The following is a 20,567-nucleotide window of genomic DNA, read 5'->3' on the forward strand; positions in this document are numbered from 1 at the left end:
TGACATTTCCTGTTTTCTCATCATCCAAACAAGAGACTTCAGAGACTCTCACTACATAATTGAATCTTCCTCTGCCTTCTATTTCCAGTTTCTGGTCCTGACCAAAATTGTTCCTTTCTTTTCTACTCGCCAAAGTAACCTAGGACAGGCCCTTATTTCTTAGTGTCTGAATAATTCTGACAGGCTTCTAACTAGTTTCTCAGTCTTTAGTTCATTCAATTTTAAGCCTATTTTCCACTGCCATGCTAATCTTCTTAAAGTACTGCTGTCACGTGCCCTCAAGGTTTAGATGGTTCACTACTATCTACGGTACAAAGTTCCCATTCCTTGGAGCAACATTTGAGGACCACCACTGCCTGCTCTTAATCTTTTTCAGTCATCTTAGAGCAGCATTTGAGGATCACCACTGCCTGCCCAGTCAGTTCGGCTACAGTGCTTGTTTTGAAAATGTGAATTTGTTCCAATGCAATTGATTTATCAAGGAACAATTTGAACATAATACAAACTTCCCATTTCTTTATGCACAATTTCATCCACAACAAACACTGGTTGAATACAGGAAACAACACCTAACTGAACCAAGCCACTTAGAAATACACAAAACTGACACTCCTCAAACATCTACCAGCCCCCTGGGCTGTCCAGGTGTGTGTTAAATTAAATCCTTTTGCATCAATTGTTACAATTTTGTTTGACTTCAGATAGCAACCTCCTATCACTTCTCAGTAACTCACAAGCTGCAACCCTCTGATATCCAGTACCACAAGCTAACTCCAGTTCTTTTTTAAGGTAAACTGCCTATTTATTGCAGTTACTTATGTATTTCCTGTTTATTTAACAGAGTGAAACTGTGTGGCTTTTATTAAGTTTTTATCTTTTTAAGCATTACTGATGGTTTTTGAGTACTGTGCTCTTAACTCCATTTTCCCTCAAAGCTCTGGATTTTCTGCACCATTTGCCCTGCTGCAATGACTGCTAGGAATGCCGGGGTCATGTCACAACAGAAATGACAATATTTCCTTTCATGAGCTTTCTGCTCCAACCTGACAGACCTGCCTTCCCTTGAGTTTTCCCAACCTAGGCATCCTATTTAGAATTCCCTCCTCTGTTTTTCATGACCAACAACTCAAATTTTTAAAAGATCGATTCAGTGCTCTCTTGGGAACCCAGCCTAGTGCTTATTCTGTGACTTCATTTGCTACTCTTTCTTTTTTTTTGGTATTTTTGTCTTATTTCAGCACTTAACTCTTAGTACTCAGTGTCTGAATGTGAAAGTGAAGTTGCTCAGTTGTGTCCAACTCTTTGTGACCCCATGGACTGTAGCCCACCAAGCTCCTCTGTCCATGGGATTCTCCAGGCAAGAATACTGGAGTGGGTTGCCATTTCCTTCTCCAGGGGATCTTCCCGACCCAGGGATTGAACCCAGGTCTCCCGCATTGAAGGCAGACGCTTTATACTCTGAGCCTCTGATTAATGAAGCCTACCCTATTCTTCAGTCTGATTGAAAGTTTTAAAAAACAGGAACTTTAGTTCTTAACTACTCTCAAAATTCCACAGCATTTTCAGCAGGCCTTCCGTGTATTAAAAGTAAAAATCAGTATCAGTAAATATTTTATTATATCTTACATCTTCTGCCATTCTCCAACAACTTATTTTCCAAATGCATCTATATGGATTCCCTTCAACAGGTTCTAATTCTGTTCCTATAAAATAGTAAAAGAAATAAAGTTTACAGTTTAAAATGATATCTTACTTCAACAATTTCTAAAAACAAAAGCTATACTTCACAAAATTGCTATTTACAGTTAAATATATCCCAACTCTCAGAATAAAATCTATTAAAATACCTCCATTAACATTGGGGTCATGATAGAGTTTCCAGCCTTCAAGTGTTGCAGCTCTCCATGCCTGGCCACAGCGTTTGCAGAGTCGCTGTGCCTTTAGAAACAAGAAAAAGATGGTTGGCCATATAACCAACGCAGTACCAAAGAAATACGTGTGCTTTGTAGAAAAATATAAGTGATTTAACAAAGGATTATATAACTTACGGCACAGATGTCACAAAAGGACGGTGTAGACAAATTAGTAATGGCACTTCACACATGCGTGTCTTTCTGTGGTCCCTATCTTTCTTTCCCTAATAATCCTTTTGCTCTTTGATTTTGGGCTCACCACTAGATGCTCATGGTGCCCGCAAGCATTTAGTTCTGCTAAAGACAAATGGGTTAAGAAGGTTGATGACCCCTGATTTATGTAAAAATAGTTAGTCTCTATAATGACAGGGGTGCTACTGATCATTCAGGCCATAAACATGATATGCCTTTATGTTAAATGTGACCAATCAGATGCACCTGATGAACCACTGAGATAAGACACATGTTTGTTGGTCCAGAATCTCTTCAGGAACCATCTCTCCCCCATTTAGTTCACATGGTTTGAGTAGATCATATGATTCCACCTCTGAACTCAACCATTAGGCATGTGATCTAACAAGAATCACTCCTAGGACTCTTGCCAGAGATACTGGGAAAGAGACAGTCCTTTTGCTAGGGTTGTTCGCTTGCAGGAAGATATAAGGATGGAGCTGCTGGTGGCTGTTATCGACACAAATGGCTTCTTGAGAATGAAATCACTGAGAGGATGCAGAGTCAAGAGCCTGGACAGTATCTAATGACATCTTCTGAGTCCCGGGATCCTGCCAGATATAACGCTCTACACTTCTCTGTTCCAGGAACCAATCAATTCCCTGCTTGTAAGTAATCTGAGTTAGGTTTCTATCATTTGAACCTACAGAATCTGATTAATACAACCAGTTAAAAAGCATAATACTCCAAACATATTTTGAATTTATGGCTCATCAAAGTAATAAAAGCTATAATTAAAGCTACAGTGTAGCAACATGGAAAAATATTTTTAAAATATTTGGTATGTTATGTGAAAAAAGGCAGGACAAAATCTGAACGTAGAATCTTAAAAACATTTGTCTAAGTGAAATTAGCTAGACACAAACGAGCAAGTATTATATGATTCCACTTACATCATAGCTAAAATAGGCAAATTAACAGAGACAGAAAGTAGATTAGGTTACCAAATATTGAGGGAAAGGAAAAATGGGAAATTACTGCATAATGATTATAGTTTCTGTTTGGAGTGACAAAAAAGTTTTAGAAACAGACAGTGGTAATGATTGCACAACACTATGAAAGTACTTAATGCCACTGAAATTAACATTTGAAAATGGTCACAATGACAAATTTTGTTATATATCTTTTATCATAATGAAAAAAATCAATATTGCAATATACCAAAAAACTACTGAGTTAGTCACTTGAAGTGGGTGAACAGTACAGTATTTGAATTATATCTCCATAAAGATTAAAAAAAAAAAAAAAACCTGGAGGTATACTGTGCTTACAATTATGTTAAAAACAGGTACAAAAGCTGTCTCACTCCCAGTTGTAACAAGTGCCATCAGTTGAAGGACCGGGGAAAGTCCAAAATATTTCACAAACTGAATAATTCTTGTGTGGTTCATCAAGAGTTGGCTGTGCAATAATTCATTTTATACTGTGAAAAAGAACAATCAGCTTTTCTTTTCTTTTAGAGTCAACTAGGTTCTACTTAATCATAACACAGAAACTAAATCTTCATAAACATAATTATCATTCAAAAGCAATAAAGTATAATTTTATTACAAAAAAAATAGGTACAAAAGAAAAAGGGTTGTAAGTAAATTTTTATTTAAAACCTCACTATCTGTGATTATGCAAAAGTAGTAGGACCTTAAAAGTTTTTGTTTTTCAAGCCTCTCAGTCATGTGATTATATTTTTGTTTTCTGTTGTTAAAAATACATCTCATTTGCCATTGTGACTCCTAATATCCTGCACGTGGCTTGGCACAGTGGCTGGCCGTTAAATATTTTCTGAATAAATGAATATATGTTACTTCTTTTCTTAATTAAAAAATAAGAATGATGTTTAATAATCCAAGGGTTACTACTATAAGAAATTATTTTATATATGCTGGTGGTTTATAACAGAGAAGAACAAACAACACTTTGAACTAACATATTTCTATCAAACTATCACAAAGGAGGTTACATTTTAAAGAGGTGAAGTTAAAAGGAAGAAGTTTGAGGGCATCATAGTCTTCAAATGCTACACAGTGTCAACTAGAAGAGCAATCAGGGTCAGATTTATTCTTAACTCTTAAAAATCCAAACCAGAAATAATGAGGCTGTGCTTAGAGTACAAAGTACAAATACGGGAAGCCAAAGCTTAACTTCTTATAAAGAATTTTCTACCAGAGATACGCAAACTAAAGTGCACTGCTTTCTGAAACAATGTGTTCTTTATCATCGAAAATGTTAGGTGTTAGACCCAGAAATACTGTGAAAAACATTAATGCATTGAGGAAGTATACTAAGATCCCTTCTAACTTACAGTCTGTGACTTTTTGACATTGGACAAGCAGAGTATGTATCATTTACCTCTTCTGTCATTCCAGCACGAATTAGAGTAAAAAGATATTTGAGTAATCTGACTTCATCTTCTCTATCCAGATCATCAAGTGGCATCTTCTGTCTTATGGGAGCATCAGGGTCCTACAAAAATTAATCAATCAACTATAAATCCTTGATATACATATATGATTTAAACATTATCGAGACATGATAAACATCTCCTGAGTTTATATACTGAAATAAACTAATTTAATTTAGTTAGGTAACAAACAGAATGAAAAAGTGGTAAGTGGTCCAAATAGACATAACTGTCTCCTGCCCATTCAAAACAGACTCCACTGGTCCACAAAGCTGCATGCCTTAGTCAGGCAAGGCAGAGATATCACTAGCCCAGCCCAGAAACTCTAGAAATTCTACTCATAATTAAGTAGACTTGAACTCTACCCTGCTGTAGCAACTATGTGGCCAAGTTAATCCTAAGTAGAATCAGGCCTAGATGGAGAATGAGCAGAGAAACTCCAGGAATCACAATGCATGCCGTGACTAGAAGGTACATAGCTGGTTTTTCCTGAGAATATATGAGAAGAGAGCCCAGTATGGGATTAAAAGTACATAAAAATAAACCCATGTCCAACAAAAGAAATTGTAAAATAGATTTCTGATAAATACCTCTACCCTCCGACAGTTATTCCTAACTACCTTTCATGAATAGAAAGAAATGTGCATTTAAACACTAAGGATGACACTGGCCTTACTTCTGCAGCAAAGAGCACACATTATCTACATGATGAATTTCAGATGAAAAGCTATTTTAATGTGACTTAAAGGGAGGAAGTAATTCTTATTCCAAATGTTACTGAGTAATATGAGTATCAGTTCAAAAAATGGAATGCATAATAGGTCAACTGGCTAGTTCCACAAATATTTTTGCAGATATAATCATTCAATTTTGGAAGATGGTTTCTTTCTGACTAAAGGAAATCACTTTCCAGAAATTAAGGATAAATGATTTTTAGTTGTTTGTTGTGGGATAATTTTGCTACAATTTATTACAAGCACTGTCAGTAGTTTCCAAGTAATTTTTATCAAAATGCACTTTTGTTACAAAATAGTTTTACTCTATTTACTCACAGAGTAGTCCATTTTTTCAGTTCTTACTTACTTCTCTCACTCTTCACTATAAACTTTTAGTTCACATGCCTCCACCTATCACAAAGCTCTGTTTTGTCATTTCTACAATTATTAGACTCTCATTTTTTCAAAGCCACTGTTACTCTCATTACTCATATCCTAGCATGACTTTTTTCTAACCTCAAGCTAATTCACAAAGCTTTATTTTCTCTCCCTGCTTTCTACATAGAAGAACCTTCACAGGTCACCATCTTATAGTTAAAGAGTTAAACCTTGCTATAAGGTCAAAATTAATTTGTTTTAATGCTGGCAAATCAGGAATACTTTCTACATTCTCTTTTACAATTTACAATCCATAGGCCACAGATGGGCTCAATACATGCCATTAAATTCAAATGCAACTTAGTGCTTTTTAAGAGTTAAACAGTATATGCAGTCCTTCAGAAATCTAAAACAAGGATCCAAGAGAAGAACATTCTGTCTTTAAGAAAATCACTTAACTTTGAGGGCAACTTTCATTTCAAAGAACACTTACCAATTCAGTGACAAGAGGACGGACACTTCCTATATAAGAAGAGAGCTGCCGCTGTTTCAAGGTATGCAGAGTATTTTCCCTGAAAATATACGTACAACTTCTTTTTAGAAGAACTATTTGTATAGGTCTACTTAAAGAATCAAGTCAAGTCACAGTAAGACTACCAACTCAGAAAAAACATGCACAACACTAAATACAAAGGGGCATTTTAGCTCAGATGACTAACAATGTTGAACATTTTTTCATGACTTATTGACCATTTATTTACCTGCTTTTGTAAGGTATCTGTTCAGATCTTTGTCTTTTTTATTGGGTTATCTCTTTGTTACAAGTTGGAGTTCTTTATGAACTACAGGTTCTTTATGTTTCTTCCAATCTGTGGCTTACCACCAGTTCATTTTCTCAATTACGTCTTTTAATAAGAAGTTTTTAATTTTGTTAAAGTCAAATCACTCTTTCCCCTTTACTTTCTGTGACAATCACTTATTCTCCAAGTCACAAAAATGTCCTCTTATATTTTCCTCTAAAAAGCTTTTAGTTTTAGCTTTTACAACTGGGATTATGATCCATCTTGAATTAACTATTGGGTACAGTCCAAGGGGGGCTTCCCACGTGGTGCTAGTGGTAAAGAACCCGCCTGGCATTGCAGGTTAGACCTAACAGATGCAGGTTCGGTGCTTGGGTCAGGAAGATCCCCTGGAGGAGGGCACGACAACCCACTCCCATATGCTTGCCTGGAGAATGCCATAGACAGAGAAGCCTGGCAGGCTACAGTCCACAGGGTCATAGTCAGACATGACTGAAGTGACTTAGCATGCACACACGGTGCAAGGGAGGTATCAAGGTTAATCTTTGTTCACACAGATACACAGTTTTCTCTGTATGGTTGGTTCAAAGAACATTTCTTTCCATCCTGGGCTGCTTCCATGCCTTATTAAAAATCAAATGACCATATATGTGTGGCTTTGTTTTAGGATTCTCTATTCTCTTTTATTGATTGGGAAAAAAAAGAAGACCAACAGGCAAAAACTTGCAAAAATCTTAACAGATATTTTAACTTAAAATTTTTTTTTCTGGGGCTTCTCTGGTGGCCCAATGGCTAAGACTCCACACTCTCAATGCAGCAGGGGGGGCCTGGGTTCAATCCCTGGTCATGGAACTAGATTCCATATGCCACACAGTTAAACAAGCATTTTTAAAATTTCTTCTGAAAATGGAAATTTCTTTCAGAAAAGTCAACACGAATCAAGATTTAAAAGTTGTATATATTTGGTAGCATTAATTTTCTAGTTAAGCAGGAAAAAAATTGATTTGCAGACTTTATACACGTTACTGAATTCAAAGGCAAACTAAATGTTTCTCTTTTTTATATTACTTTTTATTGGAGCATAGTTGCTTTACAATATTGTGTGAGTTTCGGATGTACAGCAAAGTAAATCAGCTATATGTGTACATATATCCCCTCTTTTTTGAGTTCCTTCCCATTTAGTGAACTTTTCCTTTAACTCTTGAAATAAACTGTCCCTTTAACCTGGGGGCTGCTTTCTGGTTTCAAGGTTTTAACAATAAATTAGAAGCACTGCAGAATGTAAGGCAAGGGGGAAAACACACACACATAAGTAGCTAGAAACACAGTAGAATTCTCTTGATGATCAAACTATGATTATTAAGAAAATGAGTGCTTGATCATGATAACATGATCATGTCATTCTTTTATTCTCAAGGCTTCCTATCACATTTAGGATAAAGTTCCAAACCCTGAGCTCAGCTGACTGTCAATATATTAGCTGGCTCTCTTCAATCTCATTAAGTACTATTCTTTTTCTTTGCTGTGTTCACACTGGCCTTCATGTGCAAATACTTTACCTTCTTAAAGTCTCTGCAGTTCCTGCTCTTGCCCAGAGCACTTGTCACTCAAGTTTTGCATGCCTGACCTCCTTTATTTCTTAAAAGCCTCTTACTCTTACTACCTGTAACCTTATTTCCCTAGAGAGGCTTTTCTTGGTCACCTCTTCTACTTAAAATAACTCCCATTATTATCCTCTATCTATCAACTCTTGATTCCTTTTTCTTTTAAAGCTATTAACACCTAACAGGATATATTTAATTGCTGTCTAACTCTTATACAATTATAAATCCCATAAAGGTAGGGCTGTTATCTGTTTTGCTCACAGACTGAATTCAGCAAGAACTGAATAAATGGTTATTGAAAGATGGATAAACAAAATCAACATTAAGTGACTTCAGGAATAAAAGTTTAGTGACTTACCAATACACCGACTTTGCATAGAATTCAATATTATCAGAAAAATCTCCAATCTCATCTTTGGCAATGCTTTCTAACCAGTCTACCACCAGCTAGGGAAGGGGATAAAAAAAGAGCATTAACTATAAATTTTGTTAAGGATTTTATTTGAAGTAGTACTACTCCCACAATTAAAACAAAGTTTCTCTTTCAAAAAATACTAAGTAATAACTTTTTCTACCACTATTTTTACTTTTTAAAGATGTATAAATATTATGGCAAAAGAAATTTTCTAGAGGAATATTACTGTTTTTAACAGGCTATTCCTGTAAATGCTAGGGTTATTATTTGAAAACCAAAAAACAAGGTGCTTACTTCCTTTTAATTATAAATTAAAAGATGAAAAAGAAAAAAATTTAAGGAAAAAGTTTCAAATCTAAAAAACTTCATTTTTTAAAGGTCATTTACCTTTTCTCCATATTTCACCCCTAAAATGTAAAAACTCTAGTCATACCTGACTTTGTCGGACAAGTGAATCTCTCTGAAACAATGCTTCCACAACTGCTTTTTCACTGGCATTAAGAGCCTATTTTAAAAATTTGATGGAAAAAAAGAAAAGAAGATGCTCAAGGAACATTATTTCAACAGAATGGTAAAAGAGAATCTGAAATAAGTATATTTTATCACCCATAACTATTTTAAGACAGCAAATCTGTATATTCATCTTTGAAAATTTTTTATAAATAAATTTCAAACTGCTAGATCAATGAGCAGCTACTCTTACTTGATATTTTAATTCTTGGTTACACTTAAAATTTTTAGGTTCTATTTCTCCAAAGATGTTGTTTTAGAGAACAATAAAACATAAAACAAAATGAAACAATTCACAATAAAGGGCAGGATGCAGTCACGAGGCATATTAGGAAGTTAACATTTAAAATTTTTAAAATCTTTTCATTCTACACTGAAGTTGATGGACGATAAAACTTAGGAATAATCCAAGTTTCTAAAGACTGACTTAGACAACTTGACATAAATATTAACAAGTTAAATCAAGCAATACAGTAAAAGGATAACACACAATGACCAAATCTATTAATTCATCTTATTCATGGTTCAAGGAAAAGAGATACACATGAATCTAGCGAACATGTATGTGTGCTCAGCCGTGTCCAGCTGTTTGTGACGCCATTGACAGTAACCCACCAGGCTCCCCGTCCACGGGATTTTCCAGGCAAGAATACCGGAGTCAGTAGATATTCTCTTCTCCAGGAGATCCTGATAGACGCCAAAATGTCATTTGATAAAAATATCCTTGTAAATTAGAAATAAAAGAATATTTTGCCAATGTAATGGAGTATCTATTAATAGTGAAGCCTATAGCAAATATCGGAGAAGGCGATGGCACCCCACTCCAGTACTCTTGCCTGGAAAATCCCGTGGATGGAGGAGCCCAGTAGGCTGCAGTCCATGGGGTCGCTCAGAGTCGGACAGGACTGAGCGACTTCACTTTCACTTTTCACCTTCATGCATTGGAGAAGGAAATGGCAACCCACTCCAGTATTCTTGCCTGGAGAATCCCAGGGACAGGGGAGCCTGGTGGGCTGCCGTCTATGGGGTCACACAGAGTCGGACACGACTGAAGCGACTTAGCAGTAGCAGCAGCAGTATAGCAAATATCAGATCAGATCAGATCAGTCGCTCAGTCGTGTCCGACTCTTTGCGACCCCACGAATCGCAGCACACCAGGCCTCCCTACTTAACTGTAAAGAGAGACACTCCTTTTAGAATCCAGAAGATGGAAAAAAAATTGCTGAAATCACTCAAATTTACTATTAAAAGTTCTAGCTAATATATAAAACCAGAAGAAGCACTAAGTAGTTAAAAATAGGGAAAAAGAGTCACAGTCATCACTATTTGTAGATTAACAGGAATATCTACCTAGAATAGCACGATAATCAACAAAAAACTATTAAAACATATAAGTGAGTTCAATAAATAGCCAAACACAAGATAAATAATCTTCCAAGATATGCATCTCACTAGCTGGGAATGAAATAAGTATTTGTAGAATAAATAAATTAAAAGATTGAAAAAATATTTTAAAATATTTTAAGATACTTTAAAAAGATACTTGAAAAAGCAAGTTAACAAATGTGGTTAAAATCATTTATTATAAAATAAAAGTATCTTTTCTTCTTTTTTGACTATTCATAGTTGCTTTAAACATAGGTTACTTTTTGTAATGAGAACACAAAAACAGCTAAACCCTAAAAGAGCACCTGGTCTTTATGGTTTTAAAGGCATATTTTTACTAAGGATTCAAAGAACAGGTTAATTACTATAATTTTCAAACAAAGCACACACATGCGTGCACACATACACACACACACACACACGCACACAAAGATGGAAGATGTATGAACTTGTTCTGCAGAGCTGGCACAATTCTAGGCACTAGAACTAGATACGAAAAAGTAACAAAAAAAGAAAATATATTTGGGAAACTTCTAAAAAAAATCAGCTAATAAAATTTAGTAGCATATTTAAGAATATATCATGACTTAAAGTTTATTCTGTTTGAGGATAGTTCAACATTAGGAGAACTATTAATGCAAACCATTATGCTAATAAATTAAAACAGTTATCTATAGGACTTCTCTGGTGGTCCAGTGGTTAAGAATCCACCTGCCAATGCAAGGGACATAGGTTTGATCTCTGGTCTGGGAAGATTTCACATGCCACGGAAAACTAAGCCCATGAACTTTAGAGACCATGCGCTGCAACTAGAGAAAACCCATGCAGCAACAAGACCCAATGCAGCCAAAAATAAAATAAACTTAAAACAGGTATCTACAGAAGATAAAAAGCACTTGACTGCAACTCTTAGCTAGTTAAGAGAAAAAAAAATTCTTATTCTTCACTAACACAAAATCATTCTTATCAAAAGTCAAGTACAAGAAAGGAATACCTGCTATCATTGATATAATTGTATGGGAGTTCTTGGCCCATGATATAAGGCAAGTAAGAGGAATAACAGACTATGGACTTCCTTGGTGGTACAGTGGATAGGAATCCTCCTGAGAATGCAAGGAACATGGGTTTGATCCCTGGTCCAGGAAGATTTCACACGCTGTGGAGCAACTAAGCCCATGTGCCACAACTATTAAGCCTCAGCGCTAGAGCTCCCATGCTGCAACCACAGAGCCTGTGTACCCCAACTACTGAAGCCCACTGGCCTACAGCCCGTGCTCCACAACAAAAGAAGCCAGAGCAATGAGAAGCCCATGCACTGCAACCAAGAGGAGCCCTCGCTCACTCCAACTAGAGAAAGCCCACGCACAGAAAGGAAGACCCAGCACAGTCCAAAAAATTTTTTAAATAAAGAGTAAAACTTTCCTTAAAAATATACCAAATAGAAGGATTAAAAGAAATTAATTATTAGTAGATGATTTCTGCCAACAGGGAAAACCCAATAAAATCAAATTTAAAACTTGCTGGAGCTAATGTCAGGTCCAAAAGATGGTCAAATATGAGCTTTACATGTAAATCATTAGAAAATGCAATAGGAAAGGAAAGTCATTCTCAACAGGATTAATGTAAATCCTTTATAAATGACTTTTATGAAGAGCACAAATCTATATAATCTATAAAAGATCTAAATAATTAGAGATGCCATATTCATTACTAGGAAAATCCAACGTAGTTAAGACGTCAGGTCTTCCCAAATTAATATACAGATTCAATATTATTTCAAAAAATTTCCCAAAAGGATTTTTAAAAAAAGAAATGAAAAAGTTTATCTGGGAAAACGTGGGCAAAAATAACCCCAAATGAAGAGAAAACTTAAAACAGCAAAACTCCAGAGCTAGAGTGACTTAGTTGTGTAGTACTGGTTTTCAAATAAAGCAATCAAAACAAAAAAGATCTATGTATAAATATGATAGGGCTTCCCTGGTAGCTCAGTTGGTAAAGAATCTGCCTGCAATGCAGGAGATCCCAGTTCAATTCCTGGGTTGGAAGATCGACTGGAGAAGGGATAGGCTACCCACTCCAGTATTCTTGGGCTTCCCTGGTGCCTTAACTGCTAAAGAATCCACCTGCAATGCAGGAGATCTGGGTTTGATCCGGGATTGGGAAGATCCTCTGGAGAAGGGAACAGCTACCCACTCCAATATTCTAGCCTGGAGAATTCCATGGACTGTATAGACCAGGGGGTCAGAAAGAGTCAGACACGACTGAACGACTTTTACTTTCATAAATATGATAAAGGGTGTCAGGATAAATGGATATCTATTGAGGAAAAGTTAAATCTCTTGCTCCCTTCACAAACAATCTGGGTGAATTAACTTCTTGTATAGGGAAAAAAACTTCATGTAGAAGAAAACATTGAGAATAATTTTCACACAGGTAAGAAAGGCCTTCCTTAATAACATATGGTGAATGATAAAGGAAAGCAGGATAGATGTTGATCAGTTAAAGAAGGAAATGCCTGCTTGACAAAGACCCCTGAAACAAAGCTGAAAGACAAGTGACAGAAAGACTATCTTTACCATGTTGAGGAAAGAAAAAGAAAATAATGAACAGACAAGTGAGCAAAGAATAGAATTCATATAATATAAATACTTCAGAATGAAAACACTCCATCTTATTAATGATTAATGATATGCATATTAAAGTGAGGTATTTCCCCTCCAACTGGAAAAAATCAAATGATTGATAGCAGAGCAAATATTTTCACATACTATGACAGTGTGAACTAGTACATTTCATTAGGAAGGCAACACGACAATCTCTCAAACTTTGTCCCAATGATTTCACTTCCAGAAATATAGGAAATCCTCAAATATGTAGGTGTGAATGTTCATTGCATTGATTACTATAAGAAAAATACTGGAACAATTTAAGTATGTCCAGCAGAATGTCTGAAAAAAATTATGGTACATTTATACTTAAGCATACTATGAAAAAATAAGGTAAACTTATACAAATTGACATGAAAGTATATATTTATATTGATGAATAATAAAAACTCTCAGTGGACTTTCCTGGGGGATGAGAATTCGCCTGCCAATGCAGGGGACACAGGTTAAATCCAGGAAGATTCCACATGCCACAGAGAAACTAAGACCCTGAGCCGCCGCTACTGAGCCTGCAGACTACAACTACTGAAGCCCATGTGCTCAGAACGTGTACTTCTCAACAAGAAAAGTGACCACAGTGAGACGCCTGTTCACCGAAACTAGAGACAGCCCGCACAAAGCAATGAAGACCCAGCGCAGCCAAAAATATAATCAAGTTTTTAAAAATTTAAATAAAAAAAATAAAAACTCTCAGTATAACGTATAAATGAGAGCATACTATATGGTAAAAAAGAAAAAAAAAAAAGAGAACCCCCGCCCAAACCATCCCTGCCAAACGAAAGCCAGGGAGACTGGACAAAAGTTACTGGCATAATTCCTAAGAAAAATGATGAAAGTTCTGGCTTAAGTGGTGGCAACAGAAACAAGATGAGAGAGCAGAATTGCAACAGAAGAGACAGAGTCAGCAAAGTCTGATACACAACGTGCAGTTGTTTCTGAGATGAGGCAGAGACCAGTCTAGACCCTGGCTACTCAAAGTGCAGTTTACAGACCAACTACACCAGCACCATCTGGGAGCTTGTTAAAAATGCAGACTTGTAGGCCCATCCCAGACCTACCTAATCAGAATCTGCACGTTAACAAGATCCCCAGGTGACTGATGTGCACAGCAAAGTTTGAGAAGTGCTGGCTTAGGGAATGTTCATTGGTCATGGTGCTATCCACTGAAAAACAAGAGTGGGTTTGACTTCTGACAGGTTGGAGTTATTGTACTTGAAAATTATTTTGCTTTAAAAGAAAAAAAGAAATACATTTGACCTTGGAACAATGCAAGTGTTAGTCAGGGTTATCGATCCTCCTTGTACTTGAAAATCCAAATATAATTTTACAGTTGGTTCTCTACACTGCTGGTTTCCTCTGTACTGGAGGTTCTGCACCTGAGAATTCAACCAGCTGCAGACTGCGTAATACTGTAGTATGCGTTTAGTGGGGGAAAAACCGATCTGCATATTAGGTGGACCCATGTTGTTCAGGAGTTAACTGCAGAGGGTGCTGACTTCTGAAGGGGGGCAAAGTGGCTAGGTTCCCACAGGTCTGCTGGGAGGTGAAGAAAACTATGAGAAGATGATTTACAGAATGAGACAGAGTCGGGTGACTCATTGCCTTCAGGCTCTATCTTCTCTCTGCTTGGAGTCTCTAGGAGAGGACAAAATACATTCAGCACTGCAAACAAGTCCGCACAATTTAACAACCTGACTAATACCTGGCGTGCTGCAGTCCATGGGGTTGCAAAGAGTTGGACTCGACTTGGCGACTGAACAACAGCTAATACCTTTGCTAGGAACCAAGTCACTGCAACACCCCACCCAAATTGCACTAAAAAAAAAGCTTCTGCTGAATGGCCTAAGGGACAACTCCTTCAAATTTCCTAGAAATTCAATGTTTCAAGTTCAGTGAGACACACCCTTCACTTAGAGGGTCCCTGGTCTGAAGGAAGGCATTTTTAGAACACTGTGACTGCTCTTCCCAAGGTTTAACTAAATATTTCAAAATGACATTCTCAACTTGATCTTAAAAAAACACCCATAAAACTTCTGTGTATATATATGTATAAAGATGCAAAGAAAATGTCTGGTAGGATACGTACTGAATTGTTAGACTGAAAAGCACGAAGGATAAAACAGGACTTACACCTTTCACTCTACAGGGTACACAGTTTTGCTTACTGTATCTTTTATTTACTTGTAAAAATTTAAAAATGGAGAAACTCTAGAGGAGCATCAAAAATCAAATTCTATAAAAACCATTTAAATTTTTAAGCATTTATAAGGGAAAAAACAATATAAAACTTACAGTAATTGCAAACATACTTTCATCTTCTAATGCACACTGTATTCGGTCTCTGGGGAAAAACAACACAAAATGAAAAAGCCTTATTTCACAAGAGAAATGAAATCACCATTAAGCTAACACACGCACAAACTTGCATTCCATCTGGGGTAACTTAGCTAACATGCTTTAAAAACAAGAATCAAGTAGTAAATGCCTTCTGACTCTTATATTGAAAAAAATAGTATTTACTAAAAATAAACACAATACAAAGTCTTTGAAGGCCACCTGCTAATGCATAAACTTAACTTCTGAATGTAACGTTTTCACATGGCCAAAATGAAAAAATACGATTTTCTCTTTAGGTATTCTCACTGGGATGAGAAAGCAACAGAATGAGAGCCAAAACCAAGGAGCATCTAAGAAAAATTTGATTAACTTCTCTCAGACTTTCTACCTGAGATACACTATCAAGTGTATCTGTCACTTTTTTCCGTAATCTATCTTCTTCTAAATATTGCTGTGTTTTTAACACTTTCCTTAAATCTTTACAAATATCCAATTTTTGATAGTTACCAACTTTATGATTTAATATTCCCCTCTTTCCTCCTAACTCACCTCTGACAACTAAAGGCATTAGACATGATAAGCATCATAAAATGGCAGAACTGCTAACTGCTAAGTCGCTTCAGTCGTGTCCGACCCTGTGCGACCCCATAGATGGCAGCCCACCAGGCTCCCCCGTCCCTGGGATTCTCCAGGCAAGAACACTGGAGTGGGTTGCCATTTCCTTCTCCAATGCATGAAAGTGAAAAGTGAAAGTGAAGTTGCTCAGTCGTGTCCGACTCTTAGTGACCCCATGGACTGCAGCCTACCAGGCTCTTCCGTCCATGGGATTTTCCAGGCAAGACTACTGGAGTGGGGTGCCATTGCCTTCTCCGATAAAATGGCAGAACGTATTTCCAAACACACCTCATTCTAACTTCTAAGTTAATCACCAGTTTATTTCTGAGTCCTACACAACTTTACCTATACAAAGAAGCCAGCAGCCTCCATGTGACCATCTCCTGTTGAAGAAGCCAGAGCATACTGGCTGTTTTTGAAAACTTCTGAAGTCCAGGTGTTGCTCGGCTCACTATTTTATTCAGTATATTTACCTGAATTAAAGACACAAATGTAAAGAGGTTTTCTGTAATTCTGAGTCACAACTTTGTATTTTTCAAGTACATAGTGCCAAAAGTATACATTTACATTACAAATTTTTCCTGTCTACTGCCTTTTTAAATTAAATGTAATATAACATTCCCACTAGAAAGGGCCTTACTTTGAAGTAAGGTGTGTCTAGGTGAGTGTGTATGTAGAAGTTTAACATATTCTAGACTTCAGATTCAACAGTAACAGTCATGAGTACATTTTTCTCCCTGTAGATCAACCCAGAAGATAGCTAAATCTAACCTATGCCTGATAAAATCATATATCATGAACCAACAGAGCAGAATGAACATTAAAAATAAGATACTTTCAAATTATCTGAAAAATTTATACCATATAAAAAACATTAAGAAAAATTCTCCTACTGGTACAAAGACTTTTGTACCAGTCTTTTCCTAAGACTCCTTTTCCTATTTGGAACCAGGCTGTTGTTCCATGTCCAGTTCTAACTGTTGCTTCCTGACCTGCATACAGATTTCTCATTTCTCAAGAGGCAGTCAGGTGATCTGGTATTCCCATCTCTTTCAGAATTTTCCACAGTTTGTTGTGATCCACACAGTCAAAGGCTTTGGCATAGTCAATAAAGCAGTTTTTCTGAAACTCTCTTGCTTTTTCGATGATCCAGCAGATGTTGGCAATTTGATCTCTGGTTCCTCTGCATTTTCTAAAACCAGCTTGAACATCTGGAACTTCACGGTTCATGTACTGCTGAAGCCTGGCTTGGAGAATTTTGAGCATTACTTTACTAGCGTGTGAGATGAGTGCAATTATGCAGTAGTTTGAGCATTCTTTGGCATTTCTTTCTTTGCGACTGGAATGAACACTGACCTTTTCCAGTCCTGTGGCCACTGCTGAGTTTTCCAAATTTGCTGGCATATTGAATGCAGCACTTTCACAGCATCATCTTGCGGGATTTGAAATAGCTCAACTGGAATTCTATCACCTCCACTAGCTTTGGTTGTAGTGATGTTTCCTAAGGCCCATCTGACTTCGCATTCCAGGACATCTGGCTCTAGGTGAGTGATCACACCTTTGTGATCATCTGGGTCATGAAGATCTTTTTTGTACAGTTCCTCTGTGTATCCTTGCCACCTCTTCTTAATATCTTCGGTTTCTGTTAGGTCCATATCATTTCTGTCCTTTATTGTGCTCATCTTTGCATGAAATATTTCCTTGTATCTCTAATTTTCTTGAAGAGATCTCTAGTCTTTCCTATTGTTTTCCTCTATTTCTGTACATTGATCGCCGAGGAAGGCTTTCTTATTTCTCCTTGCTATTCTTTGGAACTCGGCTTTGGAACCCATTCAAATGGGTATATCTTTCCTTTTCTCCTTTGCTTTTGGCTTCTCTTCTTTTCACAACTATTTGTAAGGCCTCCTCAGATAGCCATTTTGCTTTTTTGCATTTCTTTTTCTTGGGGATGGTCTTGATCCCTGTCTCCTATACAATATCACAAACCTCCATCCGTAGTTCATCAGGCACTCTGTCTATCAGATCTAGTCCCTTAAATTTATTTCTCACTTCCACTGTATAATCGTAAGGGATTTGACTTAGGTCATACATGAATGGTCTAGTGGTTTTCCCTACTTACTTCAATTTAAGTCTGAATTTGGCAGTAATGAGTTCATGATCTGAGCCACAGTCAGCTCTCAGTCTTGTTATTGCTGACTGTATACAGCTTCTCCATCTTTGGCTGCAAAGAATATAATCAATCTGATTTCGATGTTGACCATCTGGTGATGTCCATGTGTAGAGTCTTCTGTGGTGTTGGAAAGAAGGTGTTTGCTATGACCAGTACATTCTCTTGGCAAAACTCTACTAGCCTTTGCCCTGCTTCATTCTGTACTCCAAGACCAAATTTGCCTGTTACTCCAGGTGTTTCTTGATTTAAATGCTCAAAATAGTTGGCTATTACTATTATTTCAATTATTCTTGAAGCTGTTTTCCTTTTCTTTAAAATAGACAACTTTTTGAGCAGTTTTATTAGATTCACAGCAAAACTGAATAAAGTACAGCGAGTTCTCATTACTTTCTGCCCCATATATGCACACTCTTTCCCCCCACTATCAATATCCAGTACCTGAGTGGTACATCCGTTACAGTCAATAAAACTACATTGACATGTCATTATTACCCAATGTCCATAATTTACAGAAGGGTTCACTCTTGGTGCTGTACAATCTATGGGTTTTGACAAATGTATAATGATGTACCCATCATGTAATATCATTATAATGTGCTCAGTCTCGTACAGCTCTTTGCAACCCAATGGACTATAGCCCACCAGGCTCCTCTATCCCTGGAATTTTCCAGGCAAGAATACTGGAATGGGTTACCAACTCCTACAAATCCTACTTCTACTCATTAAATATCACTCCCCTAAAACTCTACTGTGCTTCATTTTCTATCTTTATCTCTCCTTGAACTCTGGCAACTGCGGATCTTTTTATTCTCTTTAAGTTTTCCCTTTTCCAACATATCATACAGTTGGAATCATGCCATATGTACCTTTGTATATCGGGTTTTTTCACTTAGTGATATACATTCAGGGTCCATCCTCAACTCTTTATGGCTTGATAGCTCATTACTTTTAAGGGCTGTGTAATATTCCACAGACTGGATGAGCCACAGTTGACTTACCCATTCTCTTACTAAAGGACATCTTGATTGCTTCCAAATTCAGGTTACTATGAATAAAGCTGCTATAAACATCTATGTGTAAGCTTTTATGTGGACATAAATCTTTTAATCTTTGGGATAAATATCAAAGAGTATGAATGCTGGATTATATGGCAAGAGTATGTTTAGTTTTCTAAGAAACTGAGAGATTATGCTCCAAAGTGCTATCATTTTGCATCCCCAAAAATAATAAATGAGAATTCATGTTCCACATCTTTGTCAGCATTTGGTTTTGTTAGTGTTTCAGATTTTGGTCATTCTAACAGGTGTATAGTAGCATCTTTTTTTAATTTGCAACTCCCTAATGACACATGATGTGTTTTAAAAAATTTTTTTCAATCTTCACTTTATATTAGAGTTGATGTTCAATGTCGTGTTAATATTAAACATCTTTTCATATACTTATTTGCCGTCTGCAGATCTTCTCTGATGAGGTGTCTGTTTACATGTTTTGTCCATTTTTTAATTGGATTGTTCATTTTCTTATGGTTGAGTTTTAAGTTCTTGGTATACTTTGGGTTTTCCTTTGTCCAAGTTGCAGAATCCTTCTGTCCTTAAAAGAAATACAGTAAGATTCTCAATGTGTAAAAAGTAGATCTGCTCTGGCTGACTTTCTAACTATCTCTAAGACATCCTCCTTAAACACAGGAAGGAAATTCACAAACTAATGTTGTTCAGAAAAAAACTTGATTACTGAAGTCTGACCAACAATGATGTGAAGTAACTTACCTGACTACTACAAATGTTCTCATACTCTTCTACAAGGTCAAAAACAGTAGTTGAAGAGTGTTTTAAAAAAGACTGCAGGAAATCAGAAAACATACTCATGGATGCTAGAACACAATAAACAGACAAATTAAGTGACATACTTCCAAGTCATTCTGTTTGTTTGAAAACTTAAAACACAGCTCTAAATACTTTCTTGAAACTACTGTGTTTTTTAAAATACATAATTGTGGTAAAATACACATAACCAAATTTATCATTTTAACCATTTTTAAGTGTTCAGTGGGAGAAAGTACATTCACAGAGCTGTGCCACCATAACCACCATCCGACCACAGAACTCTTTGCTTTTTGCAAACCTAAAACCCCAGAGAGCCAAGGCAATCCTGAGAAAGAACAGAGCTGGAGGCATCACACTTCCTGATTTCACACTACACAACAGAAGCTAGTATTCAAAACAGACACACAAATCCATGGAACAGAACAGAGAGTACAGAAATAAACTCCTACATATATAGTCAAGAAATATTTGACAAGGGAGCCATGAATACTGAATGGAGAAAGAATAGTTTCTTTAAATAAACAGTGCCAAGGAAACTGGAAAATCACATGCAGAAAACCAAAACTGGATCCCTATCTTACACAACTCATAAAACTGAACTTGAA

The 20,567-nt window shown here is 36.6% G+C and overlaps 1 protein-coding gene across 3 annotated transcripts in view; it reads right to left on the reverse strand.

The window, feature by feature from the left end:
• NUP107 (nucleoporin 107) overlaps positions 1-20,567 on the reverse strand; it is a 48,175-nt gene that overhangs the window by 17,150 nt on the left and 10,458 nt on the right. For all 3 annotated transcript variants that reach the window (XM_070789333.1, XM_070789332.1, XM_070789331.1), the window contains exons 6-14: positions 19,906-20,009; positions 16,315-16,442; positions 15,310-15,358; positions 8,889-8,960; positions 8,399-8,487; positions 6,130-6,208; positions 4,491-4,604; positions 1,848-1,938; positions 1,627-1,703 (exon numbers count right to left, since the gene is read on the reverse strand). In XM_070789333.1, the coding sequence (XP_070645434.1) occupies positions 1,627-1,703; positions 1,848-1,938; positions 4,491-4,604; positions 6,130-6,208; positions 8,399-8,487; positions 8,889-8,960; positions 15,310-15,358; positions 16,315-16,442; positions 19,906-20,009 (803 nt within the window). The remainder of the gene's footprint in view (positions 1-1,626; positions 1,704-1,847; positions 1,939-4,490; positions 4,605-6,129; positions 6,209-8,398; positions 8,488-8,888; positions 8,961-15,309; positions 15,359-16,314; positions 16,443-19,905; positions 20,010-20,567) is intronic.

Source organism: Bos indicus, chromosome 5 (assembly GCF_029378745.1).
Source record: "Bos indicus isolate NIAB-ARS_2022 breed Sahiwal x Tharparkar chromosome 5, NIAB-ARS_B.indTharparkar_mat_pri_1.0, whole genome shotgun sequence".
Classification (NCBI taxonomy): Eukaryota; Metazoa; Chordata; class Mammalia; order Artiodactyla; family Bovidae; genus Bos; species Bos indicus.